Source organism: Aedes aegypti, chromosome 1 (assembly GCF_002204515.2).
Source record: "Aedes aegypti strain LVP_AGWG chromosome 1, AaegL5.0 Primary Assembly, whole genome shotgun sequence".
Taxonomy (NCBI): domain Eukaryota; kingdom Metazoa; phylum Arthropoda; class Insecta; order Diptera; family Culicidae; genus Aedes; species Aedes aegypti.
The window spans coordinates 74,068,366-74,090,961 of NC_035107.1; the positions used below are offsets into that span (position 1 = coordinate 74,068,366).

Sequence of the window (22,596 nt, forward strand, 5' to 3'; positions counted from 1 at the left end):
GTCATATCACTGCCCCAAGCAAAATGATGAGCATTCAAGTCACCAAGAATATAAAATGGAGAAGGAACAGAGTTTAAGATAGTTTTAAGTTCTTGTAGAGAAAATCTAGCTTGGGGAGGAAAATATAAACAAATAATCGAGAATTCAATATCATTATGTTTGACATAAATAGAAACATTTTCAATTTGAGAGTCCAATGAAAATTCTAAAAATTTGAATTGAATATTTTCACGAATTCCAATCATAACCCCTCCATATGAAATATTACGATCCCTTCGGATTATATTAAAAAAAGGAATTCTTAAGTTTTTAGTATCTACTAACCACGTTTCATTTAAACAAAATATATCAACACCATTGTTTAAAAGTAAAGCTTTAAGTCGATCAACTTTTGGAATAATACTTCGACAATTCCATTGTAAAATATTCAAGCTTTGATTATTGAATTGAGCCATTAGGAACAAAACAAGGAACTTATGAGTGGTCCAAATGAATTTAATTTTTCAAGAATATTGGCCAAAAATGGTAAAAACTTCCTAATCAGGTTCTTCCAAAAATCATTTAATCCCAAAAACTCAATAATATCTTCCAAAATGTTCAAAATGTTAGCATCATTATTTTTATTCTCATTATCCTGAGAATTATTTTTAATATTATTGCTATCATCAAATTTATTTCCAGAAAATATGGTATTACTTTTCTGGAAACCAGGAATATTCTGAGTTGTATTAGAAGAATTCATGGGAGGAAAATTTTTGTCATAAGATGTTGAAGGTTGTGGTTCCAAAATTTGGTTGTGATTGTTAGATTTATTATTTCTTTTTCTTTTTACAGGAGGTTTATAAACAAAATTATTTGTTTCTTCTTTTAAATTTTCATTGCAATTATTTTCAGATAAAGGTTCGAAAATATTATGAGAAGCAATACCATCGGAAGTTTTAATAACATCTGAATAAGATAATTTATTTTTATTTTTAATTTTCAGATTAAATTGTTGTTGATGTGCAATATAAACTGAACACTCCTTCAACAAGTTATGTTTCTTCCCACAATAAATACAACCATCAGAATTTTTCTTACAATCAGATGGAGGATGAACTCCACCACATTTGGAACATTTTGGTTTATTAGAACAAAAATGTGATGTGTGTCCAAAAAGAAGACAACGATCACAATGCATAATTTTGGGATAAAATAATCTAACATGAAATTTCACATTATCAATAATAACATAATCAGGAAGAATAGATCCTTCAAATGTTATCTTGATACAATTAGAATGTTTATAGGATGATCCTTTATCTGAAAAGGTTAATTTAGATAAACGGACACATTCTAAAATTTTCACAGGAGAAATTGCCTGATTTTTGAAAACTCCAGAACCATGATTTAAAATATCATCACACTCTAAAGCTTCGTCATAAATTATACCATTAATTTCACATGAGTCACATGGAGCGTAGACTCGATATGAATTCAAAAATAATTTGGACTCTAACAACGCATTAGCGTCTTCTCGAGATCCAAAAACAACCCTCAATTTATCGAGGGAAATCTTTTTGATTTCCTTGACAGATTTATACAATTTGTAAATCTCAGAGGAAATCAAAAGGACATTAATTGGTTTTTCTTTTTTACGAAAAAATACCACAAAGGGACCCAGAAAGGTAGTAGGATAAGTTTTCACACGAATGTGTTTAATAGTAGAAGAAGAGTTTTTAGATACACTATCTACAACAGAAACTGACTCCCCGTCAGTCTCCATAATGGAAAAATGACGGGGATAATAAAAAATCGATTACACCAGTATAAAAACCGAATAAAAAAACAACAAAAGAAAATAAAATAATACTTAACGAGCAAAAATTAACTTCGGCAACGCCAACAACAGCAATCGAAAACCTTCAACGGCTGGAAATACCAACAGCTACGAGAAATCTTGCAAAATAAAGCTTCCCAATGATACAGCACCTTCGCTTCCAGTGAATTACACTCAAAATCCAAACGCCTTAGATCGCAAAACTTCGGGGTAGAAATTCACCGAAGATGAATTCACTCGGTATAAAAATGTTGACACTTCAACAACAGCTTACAAAAAAGTGAGGAAATTATTGGTGATATTAGCGCTTGTAAAAAGCTTGATAGTTAATCCAATAAGCTTATTTGATTGAAGCTAAGACATTTAGTGGTAAGCATGAGAAAAAAAAAAGTGTTCAAATCCACAAAGAAAAATGTGCTGCGAGTTAAAGGCTGAATATAAACTACATAAAATTGATTTTCAAGCTGATAAATTACTAAGAAAAAAACTACTAATTGAACTTTAACACATCACTGCACTTTTGCAAAATAAAATCCCTTCCATAAATAAAAAAAATATGACATAAATCATCTTATTCAAATATAACATGACCAATTTTAAGCCCCCTCCCATCGCCAAGTAATAGATTATCTATGGATTTTTTTTTTGTATGGACCGTAACACTACGAAAGACCCCCTCCTCTCTCTGTTGCGTTACGTAATATTTTACAATCACCAACATGGAGAAACGCAGACAAATTTGATATCTTTCGAATTACCAAGTGGTCAAAACATAATTTCGAAAGCAAAGAATCGGAATCGGCGAACCACATCACACCACTATTCAAAACCCGCTCGTGGTTCGTACAAAATCTTCCCGAGGACCGCACAAAACCTTTTCAGTTTAGTGATCACTGATGTATAATGATATTACAAATGCCAAACAAAAATAAAAAAATAAAATATGTCCATTAAGCATCATTTTAATTTGCGCTCTATTTCGAGCACACTCCATGATTTCATTGAGTTTGACAGTACCACGGACCAAAATTTTTCAGTACACTGACATTGTATGGCAGCTGTCATGATGCTCCCGGGTTGTGTTCGGCCGAGGATGAATTACTGGTGAGATCGTTTCATGGTTATGATAATTCATTTATCGTTGGAAAGCTACTTTTATGTTATTTTCAAACAAATTTTGAATGGTTCGTCACTTCAATTGTCAACAAGTCGACATTTAATGCTTCATTTAATTTTAATATACCTTTCTGTTTCCACACTAATCTGAGAAGCAGTTTAGCTCTTCTTTCTGTTTCCGTCATTGCTAAAACAACCTTTGAATAGTTTGACATTATGAATGTCGACGTAAGACATTTTTTTCATTGCAACGCAACGTTTTTTTTTTTATTTCAAATATACTTTGAATGGTTCGTCATTACATGTGTCGACAGAACCCTTGTTTATGTTTCATACAATTTTGAAATACACAAACCTTTCCGTTTCCGTCATTACTAAAAATAGCCTGTGTTGGTAGCAAAGCTCAAAGCTTTGAGCCAACCCTTTTCCAGTAGAGAAGCTAGGCAAAATACAGGACGCTTCGATGCTTACTGACTTAAAAAAAATAAAAAAAATAAAAAAAAAATGGCTTGCTCAATTTTCACCACCTAATTAAAAAATTTCAATCTTGTCGCTCCCTTGCGACGCCTATGCACCTATTCGTTTCCATCATTTGCTTCTATAGACTCCCTTTAGCTTTGAGTCGCATGACCGCTATAGCCGTAAAACAAAATAAAATAAAACAATCACGGTCGATACCTTCTCCTATGTATAAAAATAAACAAAAGTTTGATATTATGAACGTCGACTTCTTTTTATAATCTCTTTATTATTTATTTCAATATGTTTTCACCGTGATACAAAAATGCAAAACTAATTTTACGTAAGAGTCGTATTTTCTCTCCTTATCCATGGATCGCATCATCGACAAAAGTTGACTCCCAGATCTTTTTCCTCCCTCACTAACCACACCTTCCCCGTGATGATTGTGGAGTTGCAGAAGTATTCTCGGTCTGTAGAAGCAACAAACATTACACAATAACGTTCCTTTCCTAACTGACTGTAAGGACTTGGCCGGCGCCGTTATTGATCAATAATATGAGAGCTGCTAAATTGCACTTCGAGAATATGTGGAAAATCCCATCCCTTATCCATTTGGATCAAACTGCAATTCTTACCAGTTCAGATCAATCACGCAGTAGCAACCATTGACATTTACAGTCAGTCTATGCTATGCTATGCTATGCTAAAAAGTTCCTTGATTTTCTGAGCCATAAAATATCGTTTGAACTGCTGCCCAACATAAATACACACTCAAACAGAGTATGCGCGTTCGGTAAATAAAATTACCGAAACAAATTTGTAAATCGCAAAAATACCAAAATGATTCGGTAATTTACCAGTTTTTGACAGTTTATCATGATCAAAATTACTGAACTACGGTTAATTGTCGACGATCTGTGATAAAAATTACCGAATAGTCTGTGAATCGTTAGAATTACGATAATGGTAAAATATTCAACTGACGTTTCGGCAAACGGTCTGCTAGATTACCGAATTCAGTATTTTGAACGAATGACAGCGTCTATTCATTTTCAATGTTTTCTTTTGCGCGTTGTAGGGAAAAAGTCTGTGGAATATCTCCAACCAAAATGTTTCCAGTATTCTGAACGGCTGTGCTGTAAAAATCGAGTTCTGCAACGAGTTACGTACAACATTTTTTGCAATTTCGTAGACGACCACTTCAGGTATCAAAAACAGAGTTGCACAATATCAGCCATATCATCTGGTGGCTGATGTACTAAAACTATCAATATCAGTTGCGAACTATAAATATCACTTTGATCTGACAACCAACAGCAATGATGCGACATCGCACTCTAGATCGTAATCACTGTAGAATGAGTGAACACGTGGTGATTATCCACGCTGTTAATGTTTTTCAGTGACCAACACACAGTTTCAATCTATCTGTAGTACTATCAAGTATATCGTACTGAAAATCACCATTTTGTTTGCTTAATTTTAAGCTAAACTTAACCCATCAGTGATATCCATAATCTATCGCCATCAATGCACTGGAGATGGAATAGACATCATGATGTTGATGTGATATAGAATGATCCGAATTGTATCGCAGTTGGCCTGTAGAAATCAACGTTGATAGTGACAGCGAGCTACTCTGATCAGAAATTGTATCGGAATGCATTCACCATTATTTTATAATTTCTGAAAAATTGTTGTGTTATGATTCATTACGCAACATATGAGAAAGCGTTTCGTAATGAATCATTACAGCACTGGCTTCAGTTGCGTAATGACTATTCCGCACTCCTCAGTGGTAGGATTATGAATTAGATAGAAGAAAAGCAATCAAAAGAAGAATGTATTAGGTCATTCTCGACTATACACAAAATGCTAAGAATGGTAAGATTCGCAAGAATTGCCAATCAATTGAAGTAGGATGCATATCTGATGATTAGTTCGCTAAACATCTTGAAATGCATATAGTTTTGGCAGTTATGAGTGCCAAAAAACTTTTCGGGGAAATTAGCACAACCAAGCATCGAAAAATCCATCGAGTTATAAAATACATCGAGTTATGGCATCTGGGGATAAGAATCGACTGTACTTACAACGTACAGGGGATAGGCAAAATGATTGAGATAGGCAAAATTTGGCCCAAATTCAAATGCTTATAACTTTATGAAAAATGGATGAAATTGGATGCATCTGGAAGCAGTCGACGGCAAATTTGGTCCAGTTTTAGGAACTTTCTGGGCCATGCATATTTGCCACTGGACACCGGAGATGTTCCGGATTTTCTGAGGTCATGTCCAAATGTCATTTTTTCTGTCGCTTGTATTTTTGTGCGGTGTAAAGTTAGATAGATGTTTGCAATTTTCCTAGAAACTAGAACTAATAGGAAGTTGAATGCCACCGGACGCATTAAGATTGGTTGGAAATCTTCAGATATATGACCATTTCCGTAAAACTGGTTCCGGAAAGCATGGTCAGTCATGTTTGTATTTCAAATCATGTAAATATTATCCAGAGCTATATCCAAGCGGACAGCAACCTTAAAAATGATGTTTCCTGCAGCGTATTCAGAACCATTCGATGCACAGACCACTCTATAGAAGGTTCCAGGTACCCCGGGGGAAGTGGTCAATTAGGAACATATCCGGAACCATATCAATATGGGCATCAAACTTCATGATTTTCAAAGGTTATGCTTTCCGAAGCATTTCCAGCATCACCGGCTGCCATGACCACTTTATAGTAGGTTCCAGGTGCCCCGGGGGATGTGGCCAATTCAAAACATGCCCGAAAACACATCAATATGGGTATAAACATCAAGATTTTTGAAGGTGATGCTAATAGAAGTATTTACAGCGCAACTTATTTATACGACCACTGTATAGTAGGTTCCATGGGCCCTGGGGGATGAGGTCATGTTTCGAATTGGCCACATCTCTAGGAGCCCCTGGAATCTACTATAGAGTGGTTATTACATCATGTGGTTCTGAAAATGATCGCCATTTTCCAAGCCCCATGGATCTTACTGTTTATGGTAGAATGTGATTCTAAACAGATGAACGGACATGTTCCGAATCGGCCACATTCCCCGGGGCACCTTGAACCTACTATAAAGTGGTCATGGCAGCCAGTGATGCTGGAAATGCTTCGGAAAGCATAAACTTTAAAAATCATGAAGTTTGATGCCCATATTGATATGGTTCCGGATATGTTCCTAATTGACCACTTCCCCCAGGGTACTTGGAACCTTCTATAGTGTAGTCTGTGCATCTAATGGTTCTGAATATGCTGCAGGAATCATCATTTTTAAGGTTAGTGTCCGCTTGGATATAGCTCCGTATAATATTAACATGATTGTAAATACAAACATGACTGACCATGCTTTCAAGAACCAGTTTTACGGAAATGGTCATATTTCTGAAGATTTCCAACCAATCTTAATGCGTCCGGTGGCATTCAACTTCCTATTAGTTCTAGTTTCTAGGAAAATTGCAAACATCTATCGAACTTTACACCGCACAAAAATAGAAGCGACAGAAAAAATGACATTTGGACATGACCTCAGAAAATCCGGAACATCTCCGATGTCCAGTGGCCAATATGCATGGCCCAGAAAGTTCCTAAAACTGGACCAAATTTGCCGTCGACTGCTTCCAGATGCATCCAATTTCATCCATTTTTCATAAAGTTATAAGCATTTGAATTTGGGCAAAATTTTGCCTATCTCAATCATTTTGCCTATCCCCTGTACAGTCAAGTACAGTGCTCGTTTGATTTCGGCACGGTTCTATTTTTGCAACATACCGTTCGAACGGGTTTTCAAGATTTATTAGACTTTGGCGATTATTACCAACAATTTCTACAAATTAATCAAAACTTTAATTGTAGGATGACTTTGTAGTTCAATTCACAATAAATTGTGTTTGAAAACTTCACCATGAGAAGACCGTTCGGTTTGGCAACATGAAATTTTCGACGTGTTACCTAAATAGAACGGACATATATGAACAAATTGGTGTAAACATTTTGATTAATATTTGTTGATCATAACAATCAACTAAGTATAGGGGACGGACCTGGTGTAGTGGTTAGAACACACGCCTCTCACGCCGAGGACCTGGGATCGAATCCCATCCCCGAGATAGTCACTAAAAATTTCAGTGACGGCTTCCTTCGGAAGGGAAGTAAAGCCGTTGGTCCCGAGATGAACTAGCCCAGGGCTAAAAATCTCGTTAATAAAGATAGAAAAAAAAAAAAAAAAACTAAGTATAATGTCCTGAATTGTTCAGTTTTTCATATGGTGTTTTGGAACAACCAAAGCCTTATTCAATGTTTGTTTCTTTCATTATAATTGAGATTTATAGCTGTAGGCTAATTCATCTCATAATGATAAAATTACTCAAAGTTTATTTTTATTACATGTAAATACAAATTGCTTAATTAACACACATTTTTGTGGAACTAAAACCGATTTCAATCAACAAATCGCGCGCGTATCAGAAGCTTTTCAAAGTTAGTCAAAGTTGTTGTTCTTGTTGTTCAAATGTAAGTGAATAGAGAGAGGACATTATGCTTTATCTTCTAAATTACGCCGATTTCAGCAATGTAGGTAATGCCATAGGTTGCGAATTCAGAAAGAGAGATGAAAACGATCGTGTTCTTGTAGAGCTTTAAATTCCGCACTTCTCGCAGATCGGTTGCTTGTCCTTGTCGGAACGGAACTTTGAGTCCACGCCGATTGGTTGCTTGCAGAGCTAAAATAAACCAAAGTCATCAACTAGAATTCGATAACCAGTTATTCACGTGTGTACCTTGCACTGAAAGCACTCCTTATGCCACTTGCCTTCCAGAGCGGAAATGGCCTTCTCCGAGATGGCTTTCTTGCAGCCACCGCACTTGGGAGCGTACAGTCGCTCGTAGTCGGTCGTGCAGTACGGTTTGCCATTGCGTTCGAAGAAGGTCTGGCCGGACAGTTGCTGCTTGCAGGGTCCACCGCAGATGAAGTGCTCTAGATGCCAGGTTTTGCCCATGGCTTTCACCACTTTCTGAAAGAGAAAAGAACGGAATGAATTGTAGCATCAATTATTGAAACATTAAACTTAAAACGTAATGGTAAAATCGTGATTTTAAAAAGTTAGTTTTTTTAGGTCTACCTAAACAGCTATTACTAGAGCCTGTATAAGACTAGACTTCCACAAACGATACGATTCCTTGATGCTCAACTAATGTTATTATCAGCCGTAAGTTGCCACACTACTTCCAGGGAGGATCCTGTCACGCTTAGCTCCGCTTACAAGCATCCCAAATAACATTGGTAGCTGAATAATAGCTCATTCAGCTAAAATGATGTTTATACAGCCTCTTTTCAGTCGAAAAAAATGTTATTCACCTACCATTATTACCTGAGACGTATTTTGTCTTTGAGAATGTGCATATTATCAGCGAAACAAATAAACTGACTGGATCTATTGAATGATTAACAATAGGAACGATCACCTTGTCGTAGTCTCTGGGGAGATTCATATGAATTGTAATGTTCCTCTGAAAAAATTGCTCATACTTTTGAACACCACCTTTCGTCGCTCTTCTCAATATTGTGAGCTTAATGGGAAAGCTGATAAGAACAATGATTTTCTATAGCTCTATGTAACCACCCAGACAACCAGATTGTACGTATAACGGAATTACTTTTTGCGTTATGCGATGCTTATATGTGGAAAGTTTCACGTATAAGATGGTGCGAAAAGGCCTTATACGTACAAAAGTGGAGGCGATATACGTGCATTTTCATATGATGAAAAATAGCATGCAATACGAGTGTAACGATTTTATTGCGAACTAATCTGTACTCTTATTCGACTTAATTTATGATAACAAAGTTCATTTGACAGCTGCTACGGATTGATCCGACTATTTTTGGACGAGTGTACGGGGCGAAACAAAATGTACATATGGACTCATAAAATAACGTTTTATGCGAGAAAATCCATTATTCAAACGATTTCATCCACAATGTAGTGCGGGTGTGATGCAATTTGTATAAATAAACGACTTTGTTCGTAAACTCTTATGCGACTTCTGGTTGTCTGGGCAATAATTTTATATTTCGGTTAGCTCAGGTAGAAGATGCCAGTAAAACGTTTCTTGTGGATGAGGCATATCACCCCTTCCTTCAACTTGAAACGGCAAATAGGACTATGAGGAAACTGCCTCTGTCCTGATACAACCTTGGCAGGCATTCGTGTACGTTCGAAACTTGTCACCAACCTCGGTGAGTAGTAGACTCAGATGCAACATTCCTGACTTTCGCCGATCCAGCTCTGAAGGATTTTGTCGACCCTAACATAGCATTGCATAGACATGAGATCACGAGAGGCGACTTCATACAACAAGTGGATACAACGGCCCAAAGCGGGGACCCAACCGAATGAAGCAAATAATCGATTTGGATGGCAAATCTAGTGGAGGAAACGAAGACGCGATAGTATTCGCAAGGAGCGGAAAGATGCAGATACCACAGACGGTAGCAACCAGCACTAGTAGATGTAGCACACCAAGTGAACCACCGGGAATCGGCAGGATACGGGCTTCCTGAGTCAAGTGTGCACACCAAAGTCGGGGAGTAGCACTGTTCAAGACCACCGACAGCATAAGAAGTCGGAATTGTCGGAAGTGAAGAGGAAGGTCAACGAACTCTATAAGTTCGTCAAGATCAAAAACAATATCCACATCAGGATCAAGCAGCTGGTCACGAGCATGAAGTCCGCAGTTTCAGTTGCAGAACGCGGACAGGAGGATTTGCGGATTAGAGCGGAGAAAAGCCTTTTCGGCATTGATCCCGGTGAATGCAACAGGCGATTCACAAGAGACGCCTAGAAGCAATCCAAGAAGAACAGGGAAAAAAGCAGAGAAGCGACCGTGAGTGCGTCAGTTGTAACCTGTGGCTACAATTTACTTGCATTTTGGGTGTTTTGCAGTGCGGTGTGTTTTTGTGTCACCCATGTGTCGGATTGTTTTTTTAATTTGTTCACTTGTGAGTATTGGTTGGCAACATATGCACCACTGTGTTGTGTAAATATTTTTAATTCGTTCGTTTTATTATTAATTTTATTTAGAATCTTTAGTCAGTTAGTTTAGAATGTAGGGTAAAATTTATCGAATAATATGTATCGGTGAGCTGAATGAAATTAGGCCTCCATCTCCTCCCGTAGCAAGAAAAGCGGCAGCCAACATAAACCAACATAACAGCTGAGCACGGTGGCAGGAGATGGCGGAATGTTTTTTGGTCGATCGATGACGTTTTTTGGGGAGAATAGTTCGAGTCACGGTGGGATCAAGTCGTGTGTAGTTGTTCCGGGAAGTTTTAGACTCCACATCGTTTTTCCGACTGATCCCTGCTGGAAAATATCCAGCCGCGTCGTGAGTGCTCATCCGGAGTTTGTTCTGGCCTCGCGATTCGAAATTGCCGGCTCCGTGACCGAAAAGTTGTGCTGTGTAGTGACAGTGAAAGGGTACTGGGTCGCCGCCATTGAGAGGCTAATCATAAAGGAGTCCTTCGCTTCTCGCGGCTAAGTGCAAAGGACCCCAGTAGATACCCGCCGTCCTTACTGTGGGGGCTCCGCCGATAGAGTACCTCGCCTCCACAGTTAACCGTCAAGAAGGACGAAGGCAGGTAGGGCACAAAGGGGCGTGCCACCTGTGGTAAAGCTCCGAGGAGTCTACCGGAGGTATCCACGGTGAGTGGGTGTCCTCGGTGTAGAAACACCACCGTCGCTAGGGGGGGTCCGACAAAGGAGCCAGCCTCCTCCCCTTAGCTAAGTGCCAAGGACCGTCGCTTCGGCGGCGAATACAGCCCAAGGAAGTCTTCGCACAATCCGTGCGAAGTGGAAGTGTGAGAGAAGGAGAGGAAGAAGAAGAAGAAGAAGAAGAAGAGAACGACCACCGCCACCGCTGCTAACCAGGAAGGGCCCCAACGTGTGACGTCGACCAGTGCCGTAGTGAGGAGTGGAGCAAATTAAGGTCAGACGTAGAATATAGGTTTTTAAATTGAATATTTTATTTTTCCCCATTTAACCCGTCCGAAATTCAAAGTTTGGTTGAAGTACCCTGCTCCAGGCCGCCCTGCCGGGCTGTCGTTTCTTACAATTGGCGCCCAACGTAAACTCCCAAAGTTTGCCAGTAGAACTGGATGAGATTCGTTTGAGAACAAGTCCAGATCTACCGGATTTGCCCGATTTCGATCCGGCGACGTTAGAAGGCTTAGGCGTTCCAGAGAACTCTTCGAGGCGTTTCTCAATACCTACTAAAGAGTTTGGAATACCAAAACAGTCAAATCAGAAACCTTTCAGCTCCGCCTTTGTTAACAATTCCAGAACTTTTGAGAAGCCCGAGCCGACTCATCCGCCGCAAAATGTGTTTTCGCGTCCTTCTTTTCCAAATCACGTACCTTCTCGTCAGCCTGAGAGTACAGAATCGGTGGAGATCACCGGTTACTATCGGCGGCCCCAACGAGTGGCCGATTGGAAAATCCAAAAATATGCTGGGAACGATGAAGGAACCGGACTCAATGAGTTCCTGGAATCGGTTCACCATTATGCGGAGTCGGAACAAATCTCTGAAGTGGAGTTATTCAATTCAGCCATGCACTTGTTTACCGGTAATGCGCTAGCTTGGTACCAAGCTATGCGGTCTCAAAAGCGGTTTTATAATTGGAACCATCTTGTGTGCGAGTTGAAGGCGAACTTTGTTCACCCGGAACTCGACGCCGCGCTGAGGATGAAGGCATCTCAGCGACGTCAGCAGCGGAACGAATCATTCCAAGATTTCTATCTCGAAATGGAAAAAATCTTCCGGGCTATGACAACGCCGCTAAGTCCTAGCGAGAAGCTGGACATAATTAAACGAAACATGAGAGCCGACTACAAACAGGTTCTAATCTTCAAACCGGTGAACACAGTGGCTGAATTAATGCTCATCGGTAAGACAATCGACGCTTCCAGGACTCCCATCTATCAGAAAGTTTTTGGGAATTCAAGAGAAGTCGCTGCGTTCCTGGAAAACCCTGCCTATAATGGCTCTAAACAGAGCCAGTGGCCGCAGCAAGAGAGTTTCAACGGAAAGGGGAACAAGCCTCGGGTTTTCTACAATAAGAATAACCCACCGGCCTCACCACCGGCTAATAAAACACCTCCAAACCGTTTCCAGGGTACGGGGGGTCTAAACCAAAAGAATCTCCAAGAGAAGACCGGAGCAATTCCGAAAAATACACGGGAACAGGAAGGCGCAATGAGCTTGAGCTTGTTAGTGGACAAACATCGTCCTCCTCAGCCCGGGGTATGTTACAATTGCGGAGTAAAGGGGCATGATCACGATGAGTGCTCCAAGCCCAAGCGCGTCTACTGTATACTGTGTGGCTTCAAAGGATTCGAGACTTCTCAGTGCCCCTACTGCTTAAAAAACGGGATCAGATCCAATTAAAGTCGCAGTTGGAAGCTAAAAAGCGCTCCCTCGAACACCTAGTCATTCCTCCAGAGATTTACGATAGTTTTCGCCCAGCTCAATCAGAAGACTACAGCGATCGCATATCCGTTCAAACGATTATCTTCAACAACCCTTCAGACAATCGACCTTTCATTTTGGTCGATGTCTACGGTTGCGAGTTCGCCGCTTTACTCGATAGTGGTAGTAACGTCACAATCATGAGCGAACGGCATTTTCGGAAAATGTCACTCTGTCCTTTGAAGAACATGGACCAACCGTGCGAGTTGCGCTCGGCTAATGGTCAACTCATTCCAGTTCTAGGTCAGTGCTATCTCCCTTTCACTTTTAAGGGCATTACGAAGATCGTTTGTACATTAATAGTCGAAGAACTGAGTGTGGAATGTCTTTTGGGTATAGATTTCTGGAAGTCTTTTGGAATCACTCCGGAATTAAAAGACTGTGCTTTGGTGAGTCCCGGTCGTGTCCAGAGTGCTGCGGGAGAAGATACCGCCAAGTCGACATTGTCGGCGTCCCAGGCCACACGGATTGAGCAAGTCAAGAATTTGTTTCAAGGTGTTGAGCCTGGTAAGTTAAGCACTACGACTCTCACCGAGCACAGGATTTTGATAAAGGAGGAATTTCGAGACAAAGACCCAGTAATACGATATCCTTATAAGATGAGTCCGAATAAACTCTCAAAAGTCTGGGCAGAGGTCGACAGATGGCGTTCGATGGGTATTATCGAAGAGTCGGATTCGAATTGGTCTCTAAATCTAGTCGCCGTCATGAAACCAGATGACTCGATTCGGCTTTGCTTAGACGCCAGGCCCCTCAATGAGAGAACGGTACGAGATGCTTATCCACTACCACATCCCGGCCGCATACTAGGTAGCTTACCGAAGGCAAAGTATCTATCGACCATTGACCTAAAGGAAGCTTTCCTGCAGGTTCCTCTGGCCAAAGACAGCCGGAAGTATACCGCTTTTAGTGTACCTGGTCGTGGAATGTTTCACTTCACTCGCCTTCCGTTTGGACTCGTTAACAGCCCTGCTACTCTTGCTCGGTTGATGGACCAAGTCCTTGGTCGTGGCAAGCTCGAGCCCTATGTATTCGTCTACCTGGATGACATCATCATCGTTAGCGAATCATTCGAACATCACGTGCAGTTACTCGAAGAGGTGGCCGCATGTCTAAGAAAAGCGAATTTGACAATAAACTTAGAAAAATCCCGTTTTGGTGTACTCCAGCTAAAGTTTCTTGGGTATTTTCTTTCTCGGGAGGGATTGCAAGTCAACCCCGAGAAAATACAACCTATTCTCGACTATGAGAGACCGATCACAATCACCAAATTGCGCCGGTTTTTGGGTATGTGCGGTTACTACCGCCGATTCATAGATCGCTTCAGCGAGGTGACAGCACCCCTGTCCGATCTACTAAAAACAAAATCCAAGAACATTAGCTGGAACCCAGAAGCAGAAAAAGCCTTCCTTGAAATCAAGGAGCGGTTGGTCACTCCTCCAGTTTTAGTTCCACCGGATTTCTCGAAAGAGTTCATCCTCCAGACGGACGCTAGCGACACAGCAGTTGCAGCCGTGCTCGCACAAAAGCACCAAGACGGGGAAAAAGTAGTAGCGTATTTCTCACATAAGCTGACTACTCCCCAGCGCAATTACCATGCCACCGAGAAGGAAGGTCTGGCAGTAGTATTGGCGGTGGAAAACTTCCGAGGGTACTTAGAAGGTTACCATTTTCGATTAATCACAGACAATTCTGCGATTACTTGGATCATGCAAACGAAGTGGAAAACTGGTTCACGTCTGAGTCGTTGGAGTTTAGAACTTCAACTGTACGACATGACAATCGAGCATCGAAAAGGCAAAGACAACATCGTCCCGGATGCATTGTCCCGTGCCGTAGCCGAAGTCTCCGCAGTCACCAAGTCGGATTGGTACTGCAATCTCCGATCCAAGGTAATCGAAAATCCAGATGCGTATTGTGATTTCAAAGTCGAAAATGATCAACTTTTTAAATACGTGAAAGCCGAGGAAACTCCCAGTGACTCACGATTCAATTGGAAACTTGTTCCAGCACCAGAGTGCCGCCTTGAAATCATTGAGAAAACTCATGAAAACCTTCTCCATGTCGGGTTAGAGAAAACTCTACATGAGATCAAGCTTCGATATTTCTGGCCGAAAATGGCCACTCAAACAAGGGCCTTTCTTCAAAAGTGTGGAACGTGCAAGGAAATAAAAGCTCCGTTCGTTCCCGTTCAACCTGAACTTGGTCAGGCTCGAACATCAAATTCACCCTGGAGGATGATTTCGGTGGACTATATTGGCCCACTTCCCAGAAGCAAACACGGATACCAACATTTACTCGTAGTACTAGATGTGTACAGCAAGTACGTGATGCTGGTCCCCGTGCGGAAAATTTCAAGTAACTCCCTTTGCACAATTCTTCGGGAGCAGTGGTTTAACCGCCACGGAAGTCCGGAGATTCTCCTGAGCGACAACGCTGCCACGTTCACCTCGAAGGAATTCGGCCAGTTCCTAAAAGAAAACAAAGTTAAACACTGGCTAAACGCGAAATACCACTCGCAGGCAAACCCAGTAGAACGAGTGAATCGCTCCATCAACGCTGCAATCCGTGCTTACGCACGCAGTGATCAACGGAATTGGGATCTGCACATCTCAGATGTAGAGCGGGTTCTCAATACCACCATCCATTCGTCTATCGGATTCACTCCCTACTTTGTTGTTCACGGGTGTGAAATGACCAATGGCGAAGATTTCAGCGGGAACTTCGGCGAAATGGAGGATGACCTGAAAGTAAGACATCAACGAATATCATTAATCAAGGGGATTGTGGACAAGAATCTTAAAAAGGCTAATGAAAGCGTCCGTCATCAATATAATCTGCGACACCGCAAGTTCGCCAAACCTTTCGAGGTAGGGCAACTGGTGTATCGTCGCAATACCAAACAATCAGACGCAGTTGCCGGATATAACGCTAAATTAGGGTCCCAATACCTACCAGCTAAAGTACTCCGTCGCCGGGGGGCTACTTCCTATGAGCTGGTTGACCTCGACGGTAAAAATATCGGATTTTGGCCGGCAAATCTCATCAAACCAGCGTGAAGGTGGTTCGTTTATTGCCCTTCGAACCCAATACATCGAGTTCACTAGGTTGCTCACTTGGGAGCCTCCGAACATCGAGGGCTAGAGGGGCAGTTATCGCCTAGATGCGCCGCTGGTAATCATCTTCTTTCTCCTTATCGAGAGTCGGCCTCTTCGGACATCTCTATCGGTGTCTTAGTCAAGGTAGGAAACCATCGCCTACTCCATTGGCGGTTCGTGGGAAAACCTTTTGTTCCATGGTATCTCGCAAGTAGCACCGATAGGCTCCAATATCCTCTTCTTTAGTGGGGAGGAAGACCTGCAACACCCACGCATTGCTGTAGTCCAGCCAAATTATGCACTTCCTCCTCACGGGATTATCACCTCCAATCCCTTCTTATAAAGGGGAAATTATCTATTTCTTAAATCCCTTCCGTTGGAAGGACTCAATCACTACTACCGTGGGTGGTTTTCGTTCGGAAGAAAACCACCAAAACTCACGGAAATTCGTAAAAATGTGACAATCTCAACCATGACGGCGCGTTGTGTTGTGGTTTACTTTTGCTTTCTCATCCCTCTACCGCAATCGTAGGACGACGTCATGAAAGGGAACCATAAACCGCTGTACCCGCTGTACCTTGATGACAGCGAAGGCGCGGAGTTAGCCCGCATTCATGTTGTCTTGTTTCGATCCATTCTTGTAGGAGGTCATTTATGTATGCGCCCCGTACACTGTGCGTAATTTCCATGTTAATTTCCCGTGCATAGATAATAACACCATTTTAACCTGTTTTTATATTTATTTGTTCATTCGTATTTTAATCTGTTGGAATCAGTGAAATTCGACTGATTCTGTAGGGAATCAGCTTGTAATGGACTTGTTTTCACATTCGGTGTCTTGCTCAAGTATTTCTGTGACAAGAAATATTTGATGCCCAAAAGACAATACCTTGCGTCCTTGTTGTCCCGTTGTTTTGGTATTTTGTAGGCTGTGTGTGAGTCACCATTATGTATGACAGTAAATGTTGTGTGAGTGAATGAAAATGAATGAGTGTGATTATGAATTGGCGGGGTTTCATTCAAATTGTCGTAGTTGATCGTGTGCACGTGTAGGCCAATGAGTGAGATGAATGAATGACATGATTTGGATGAATGTGGATTGAATTGAAACCCCATCTGCTTGGTGTGTATAAATATCGTCACAATAGACAGGAAGTACGTCGAAAAAAAAACACGACAACTGTTCCTCTGCTATGTTTAACAATCCTTGACCGGAGACTAGCAGGGTTTTAGGAAGTCAGGTTATTTTGGATGTTATTCTGAATTGGTCTGGGGGAGTTGGGAATCTTTAGCTCTCCCATTGAGAACCGGATGTGTCAAGGGTGGTCTGGTGCCGTTAATAGCGACGGGTCCCAGTCCTTGTCTGTAGACAAAACCATGGGACGGCGTATTGATTTAGTCCATTGTTCGGTCGTTACCTGATTATGTACTTGTTTATTTATTTCAAATTGTGGAAGAAGTCTTGTTTTTGGCTAGGTTAGGCAGTTTTATTTCCATTTATTTATTTATTTATTCTTTTAATTCGTTATTTATTATCATTGTTATCGGTGTTAGGGTTTAGATTAGCTAAAAAAAAAAAAAAAAATGTTGCCAATTTTTTTTTCCTCGGTGTGGGCGAGATTGTAACCTGTGGCTACAATTTACTTGCATTTTGGGTGTTTTGCAGTGCGGTTAATTTGTTCACTTGTGAGTATTGGTTGGCAACATATGCACCACTGTGTTGTGTAAATATTTTTAATTCGTTCGTTTTATTATTAATTTTATTTAGAATCTTTAGTCAGTTAGTTTAGAATGTAGGGTAAAATTTATCGAATAATATGTATCGGTGAGCTGAATGAAATTAGGCCTCCATCTCCTCCCGTAGCAAGAAAAGCGGCAGCCAACATAAACCAACATAACAGCTGAGCACGGTGGCAGGAGATGGCGGAATGTTTTTTGGTCGATCGATGACGTTTTTTGGGGAGAATAGTTCGAGTCACGGTGGGATCAAGTCGTGTGTAGTTGTTCCGGGAAGTTTTAGACTCCACATCGTTTTTTCCGACTGATCCCTGCTGGAAAATATCCAGCCGCGTCGTGAGTGCTCATCCGGAGTTTGTTCTGGCCTCGCGATTCGAAATTGCCGGCTCCGTGACCGAAAAGTTGTGCTGTGTAGTGACAGTGAAAGGGTACTGGGTCGCCGCCATTGAGAGGCTAATCATAAAGGAGTCCTTCGCTTCTCGCGGCTAAGTGCAAAGGACCCCAGTAGATACCCGCCGTCCTTACTGTGGGGGCTCCGCCGATAGAGTACCTCGCCTCCACAGTTAACCGTCAAGAAGGACGAAGGCAGGTAGGGCACAAAGGGGCGTGCCACCTGTGGTAAAGCTCCGAGGAGTCTACCGGAGGTATCCACGGTGAGTGGGTGTCCTCGGTGTAGAAACACCACCGTCGCTAGGGGGGGTCCGACAAAGGAGCCAGCCTCCTCCCCTTAGCTAAGTGCCAAGGACCGTCGCTTCGGCGGCGAATACAGCCCAAGGAAGTCTTCGCACAATCCGTGCGAAGTGGAAGTGTGAGAGAAGGAGAGGAAGAAGAAGAAGAAGAAGAAGAAGAGAACGACCACCGCCACCGCTGCTAACCAGGAAGGGCCCCAACGTGTGACGTCGACCAGTGCCGTAGTGAGGAGTGGAGCAAATTAAGGTCAGACGTAGAATATAGGTTTTTAAATTGAATATTTTATTTTTCCCCATTTAACCCGTCCGAAATTCAAAGTTTGGTTGAAGTACCCTGCTCCAGGCCGCCCTGCCGGGCTGTCGTTTCTTACACAGTGAGCAGAATAACGGCACGTAAGGAGAGGAAAAGAAAATTAAGGGAACCAAAGAAGAAAAAAGCGACGATCACCTCGTGAGAGGTTCAGGGGCGATGCTCTTGACATTGAGGCAAACGATAAGACAAACTACGCGGCGATTCTCAGGATATTGAGAGAGGATCCAGAGCTGATGGATCTGGGTGAAAACGTGGTGAGAACCAGGCGCACTCAGAAAAGAGATTGAACTTTGAACTTGATCCGTCGATCAAGATTTCGGCATCCCGGGAGCTCGTCGCCTTATTGCAGGAGGCAGTGATCAAATGAGAACTGAACGAGCTCGGAACAGAAGACGATGTGAGGAACGCACTGTTATCTCGATGCAACCTGTAAAAAGCACCGCAGTCCATCCGACTGAGGGTATGCAAATAGCGACGATCCGATTACCAGTCGCAGCAGCCAAAATATTCGTCGAGGCTGACAAAGTCAAGGCAGAATGGTTCGCAGCCCTACAAAGACTGCGGGTTCCCGAATATCTGTGTAAAGTTCTGCAAAGCTACTTTCAGCCCGGGTTCTAGACAGGGACGGATGTCAACCAAAGTAGCGCTCAAGTCATCAGCGAAAAGAAAAATCGATTACTGCAGTTACTTCGATGGGATTTTCTACTTTTTTCCCCAAATGTCGATTCCTCGAATGTCGTTTCCCCGAATGCCAGTTCCCCAAATATCCCGTTTCCCTGATTAGCCCACTTCCTCGAAAAGTTTTAAGCACTTAGAATTGTCGTAACTTTATACATTTCAGGATGGTCATCTAATATGTACCCTTCTTTATTGAATTGGCGGTTCTTTTGAGTTTTACCGTCCTCAGCATTTTTGGCAACATGTGTATAGCCGAGAATGTCAGTATATATCCTTCTTTTGGCTGGTTATCGTTCTTTCTCATTCACTATCCAGCCACTGAAGACTATTATAGCGGTCCTATAACACTTCCCCGAATACCATGACCCCGAAAACCATCTCCCCGAAAACCAGTACCCCGAAAACTATTACCCCGAATGACACATTACCCCGAAAACCATTACCTCGAATGGTAAATTACCCCGAAAACCAGTTCCCCTAATACGACACTTCCCCGAAAATCAGTGATGCACTTCAAGAAATTCTTCAAGGAAGCTCGCGAATTTGAGCCTGAAAGTTTTCGGCTTAGTAACTCCTACTATTCCTATTGGAGATTTTTTATTCTTTCAATCATCGGCTGTTCTTTCGAGGTTGTATACTGCCCATAAAAGCATAACTGTCCCATATGGCTTTTCGAACCAACACCTTTTTTCGTCGTAACATCCATGTTTTAACATATATTTTACTATGCTCACTTAAAATAACACACTTAGTTTGAAAATGTTGTGGAAAAATATGAAGTTGGTGCAGTCCCATATTGAAAAATAAAGGCATAACAGTCTCTATAAAAACTTTCAACCCAAATAGCAGCTGCGAAACGTAAATTGTGTTCAAGTTTATATTTTTTGCTCTTCAATAGAAACAAAATGAGTTATCTGAGCGGTTCACGCAGAGAAAACAGACCTTTTTGTTTCAAAAATAAATATTATTGAAATACCCTCCCCTTGGTTATGCGACCTTGCCGCGATGGGAGGGCATAATCCATTAGCCCATATGATGGAAACCAAAGGCGTAACCTGTAGTGGTGGTATCACATTTTGGCATTTTTTGCTTAAAGCCGCGTCATAATTCAAATGGCATAGACGCAATAATATCTCGGATGTGATCCAACGGACATTCTGCGTCATTGATAGAATTGATGCCCATTTCAAATAATGAATTTATTCGAAGTGGACATTAATACTATTGGTGACGTTCAGTTTGCCTTTTGCTAACCAGAATGATCCGTAGCCACTCTTACTATTAGCTAGCTAGAAACATCGTTATCATATACGACGTAGGGAATGCTTAGGAACTCTTAGGAAAATGATTAGTAGATTCACTGAGTAGAAATAAGTGGCGACAATCTTATTTTAATATGGTTTTACATTGCCATAATAAGAAATACCTCTTTTGTATCAACGGTATACATAATCCAATTCCAGCTTCATTTTCGCAAAATTTAAAAGTAGAAAGTAGGCGTTGTGAAGCAATGCATTTGCCACCGAAAAGTGAATCTTGTAGGAGACTGTAATAGAAGTCTAAGGTAACTTTTCTCGTAAATATTCACTATAAAAATGACTTGACTAAAAGTAACTTTTTTCTTTAAGGACGACAATTGACATTTAAGACTCTAATCTTACGTAAAAGACAAAAGTAATCAGAATAGCACTTGATTGACAAATTATTCAAAACCATTTCGACTAGACAGTATTAGTAATGACACTACTACACTACTATTTCAAACAAATTCTGATGGAGCTGCTGATTTTCACAATGCTTCTTTATCTCAGAAGCAAAGGAATATGGGTACTTTTCAAAAACTACCACGTCACAATACTAATAAAAACAGTGTTCATGTGGGCGCCATTGCCTAGTCCGTCTGAGTATTGGTCCTGGTAGAGGGGAAACTTGGCAAAAGCCAGACCGAGGGTTCAGCCTTGACAAGTTAAGCTGTCAGGCAGCTCCAACTGAATACCATACAAAAAAAAATAAATAAATATTATTGAAATATTTTTTAAAAATTACAATTATTTTTGTTGAATACAAATAATAAATTTTGTTGATCCAACAATTTTAATTGTTGTTTTTACACCAAACTGATAGGAACATAAGTTGCGTAGATTTAATAAAATATTTTTTTGATTGTTGGCATAATCTGTTTCGTTTTCAAATTTTTTTTTTTGGTTTCAAAAAACCCTATTACTTACACACATACATATTTATTATATGAGAGTGTGTATGTTTTGTTTTCGCTATTATGTACGCACGGCTTGTCAGACGCCATTTCCATGATTTCAAACAAAACTCAAAAGGGATTCAACAGAAGAAGTTTTGGTTATGGAAGTTGAGGAAGTTAGTGACGGTGAATTTTTTGCTGAGTTTTGGACTCTCTGAAAAAATTATCAATCGTCTTCTGGGTAAGAAATTGTCTTGTTTCCATGTAACTATCTGATATACCAACTTATACGCTTTGTTTCTCTCTAGAAAATCAATACTATCTTGAAATTCTGAAAATCCTGGAACGGAAGAAAATTGAAGAATTGATACCGCCGCCATTTCTGGTTGACCGGACGAATTGCATGCATAGATTGAATGTTTGGAGAATTTCACCAGGTATAAATAAACGGATGAAATGTTTTAACAAAACGAATAATAATTGTATTTTTCTATGTATCATAAGATTTCCACAGATTGTTATTCAACCGCATCACCGGTGGTAAGAGAAAGTAATTCTGAATCCATCACTCGTGAACGGTGCACTGCAAATTACTTGCTGACTGCGTCTACAAAATGCAGAAATAGCTAGAGTAATGTTATTAATCAGAGTTCATAGGAAGGCAATAACTCATCTGGTGATTATTTCTAAATCAGATGTAAATAAAATCCAAATGGAGAGAAAATAGTCTTTTTATTTATGATCATTTCAAATGAAATAGAAAATAATGAAAATACATCCTACATAAATAAAAAAATTAAATATTGAAACAAAAATGTCCTTTTTTGTTTTAAAAAATACTTTTCTTTGGTTCAAAAAATATAAATTTTTAAAGCAATACAGTTATTTTTTGTTTCAACATAAAATACTATATTAACAAATATATTTATTAT

At 40.6% G+C, this 22,596-nt stretch overlaps 1 protein-coding gene across 1 annotated transcript in view; it reads right to left on the reverse strand.

Annotated features, from left to right (window-relative positions):
* Nucleotides 1-7,769: 7,769 nt before the first annotated feature.
* LOC5574255 (paxillin) overlaps nucleotides 7,770-22,596 on the reverse strand; it is a 32,176-nt gene continuing 17,349 nt past the window's right edge. Inside the window, exons 3-4 of the mRNA XM_001661260.2 lie at nucleotides 8,206-8,439; nucleotides 7,770-8,148 (exon numbers count right to left, since the gene is read on the reverse strand). Of these exons, the coding sequence (XP_001661310.1) occupies nucleotides 8,065-8,148; nucleotides 8,206-8,439 (318 nt within the window). The 3' untranslated portion in view covers nucleotides 7,770-8,064. The remainder of the gene's footprint in view (nucleotides 8,149-8,205; nucleotides 8,440-22,596) is intronic.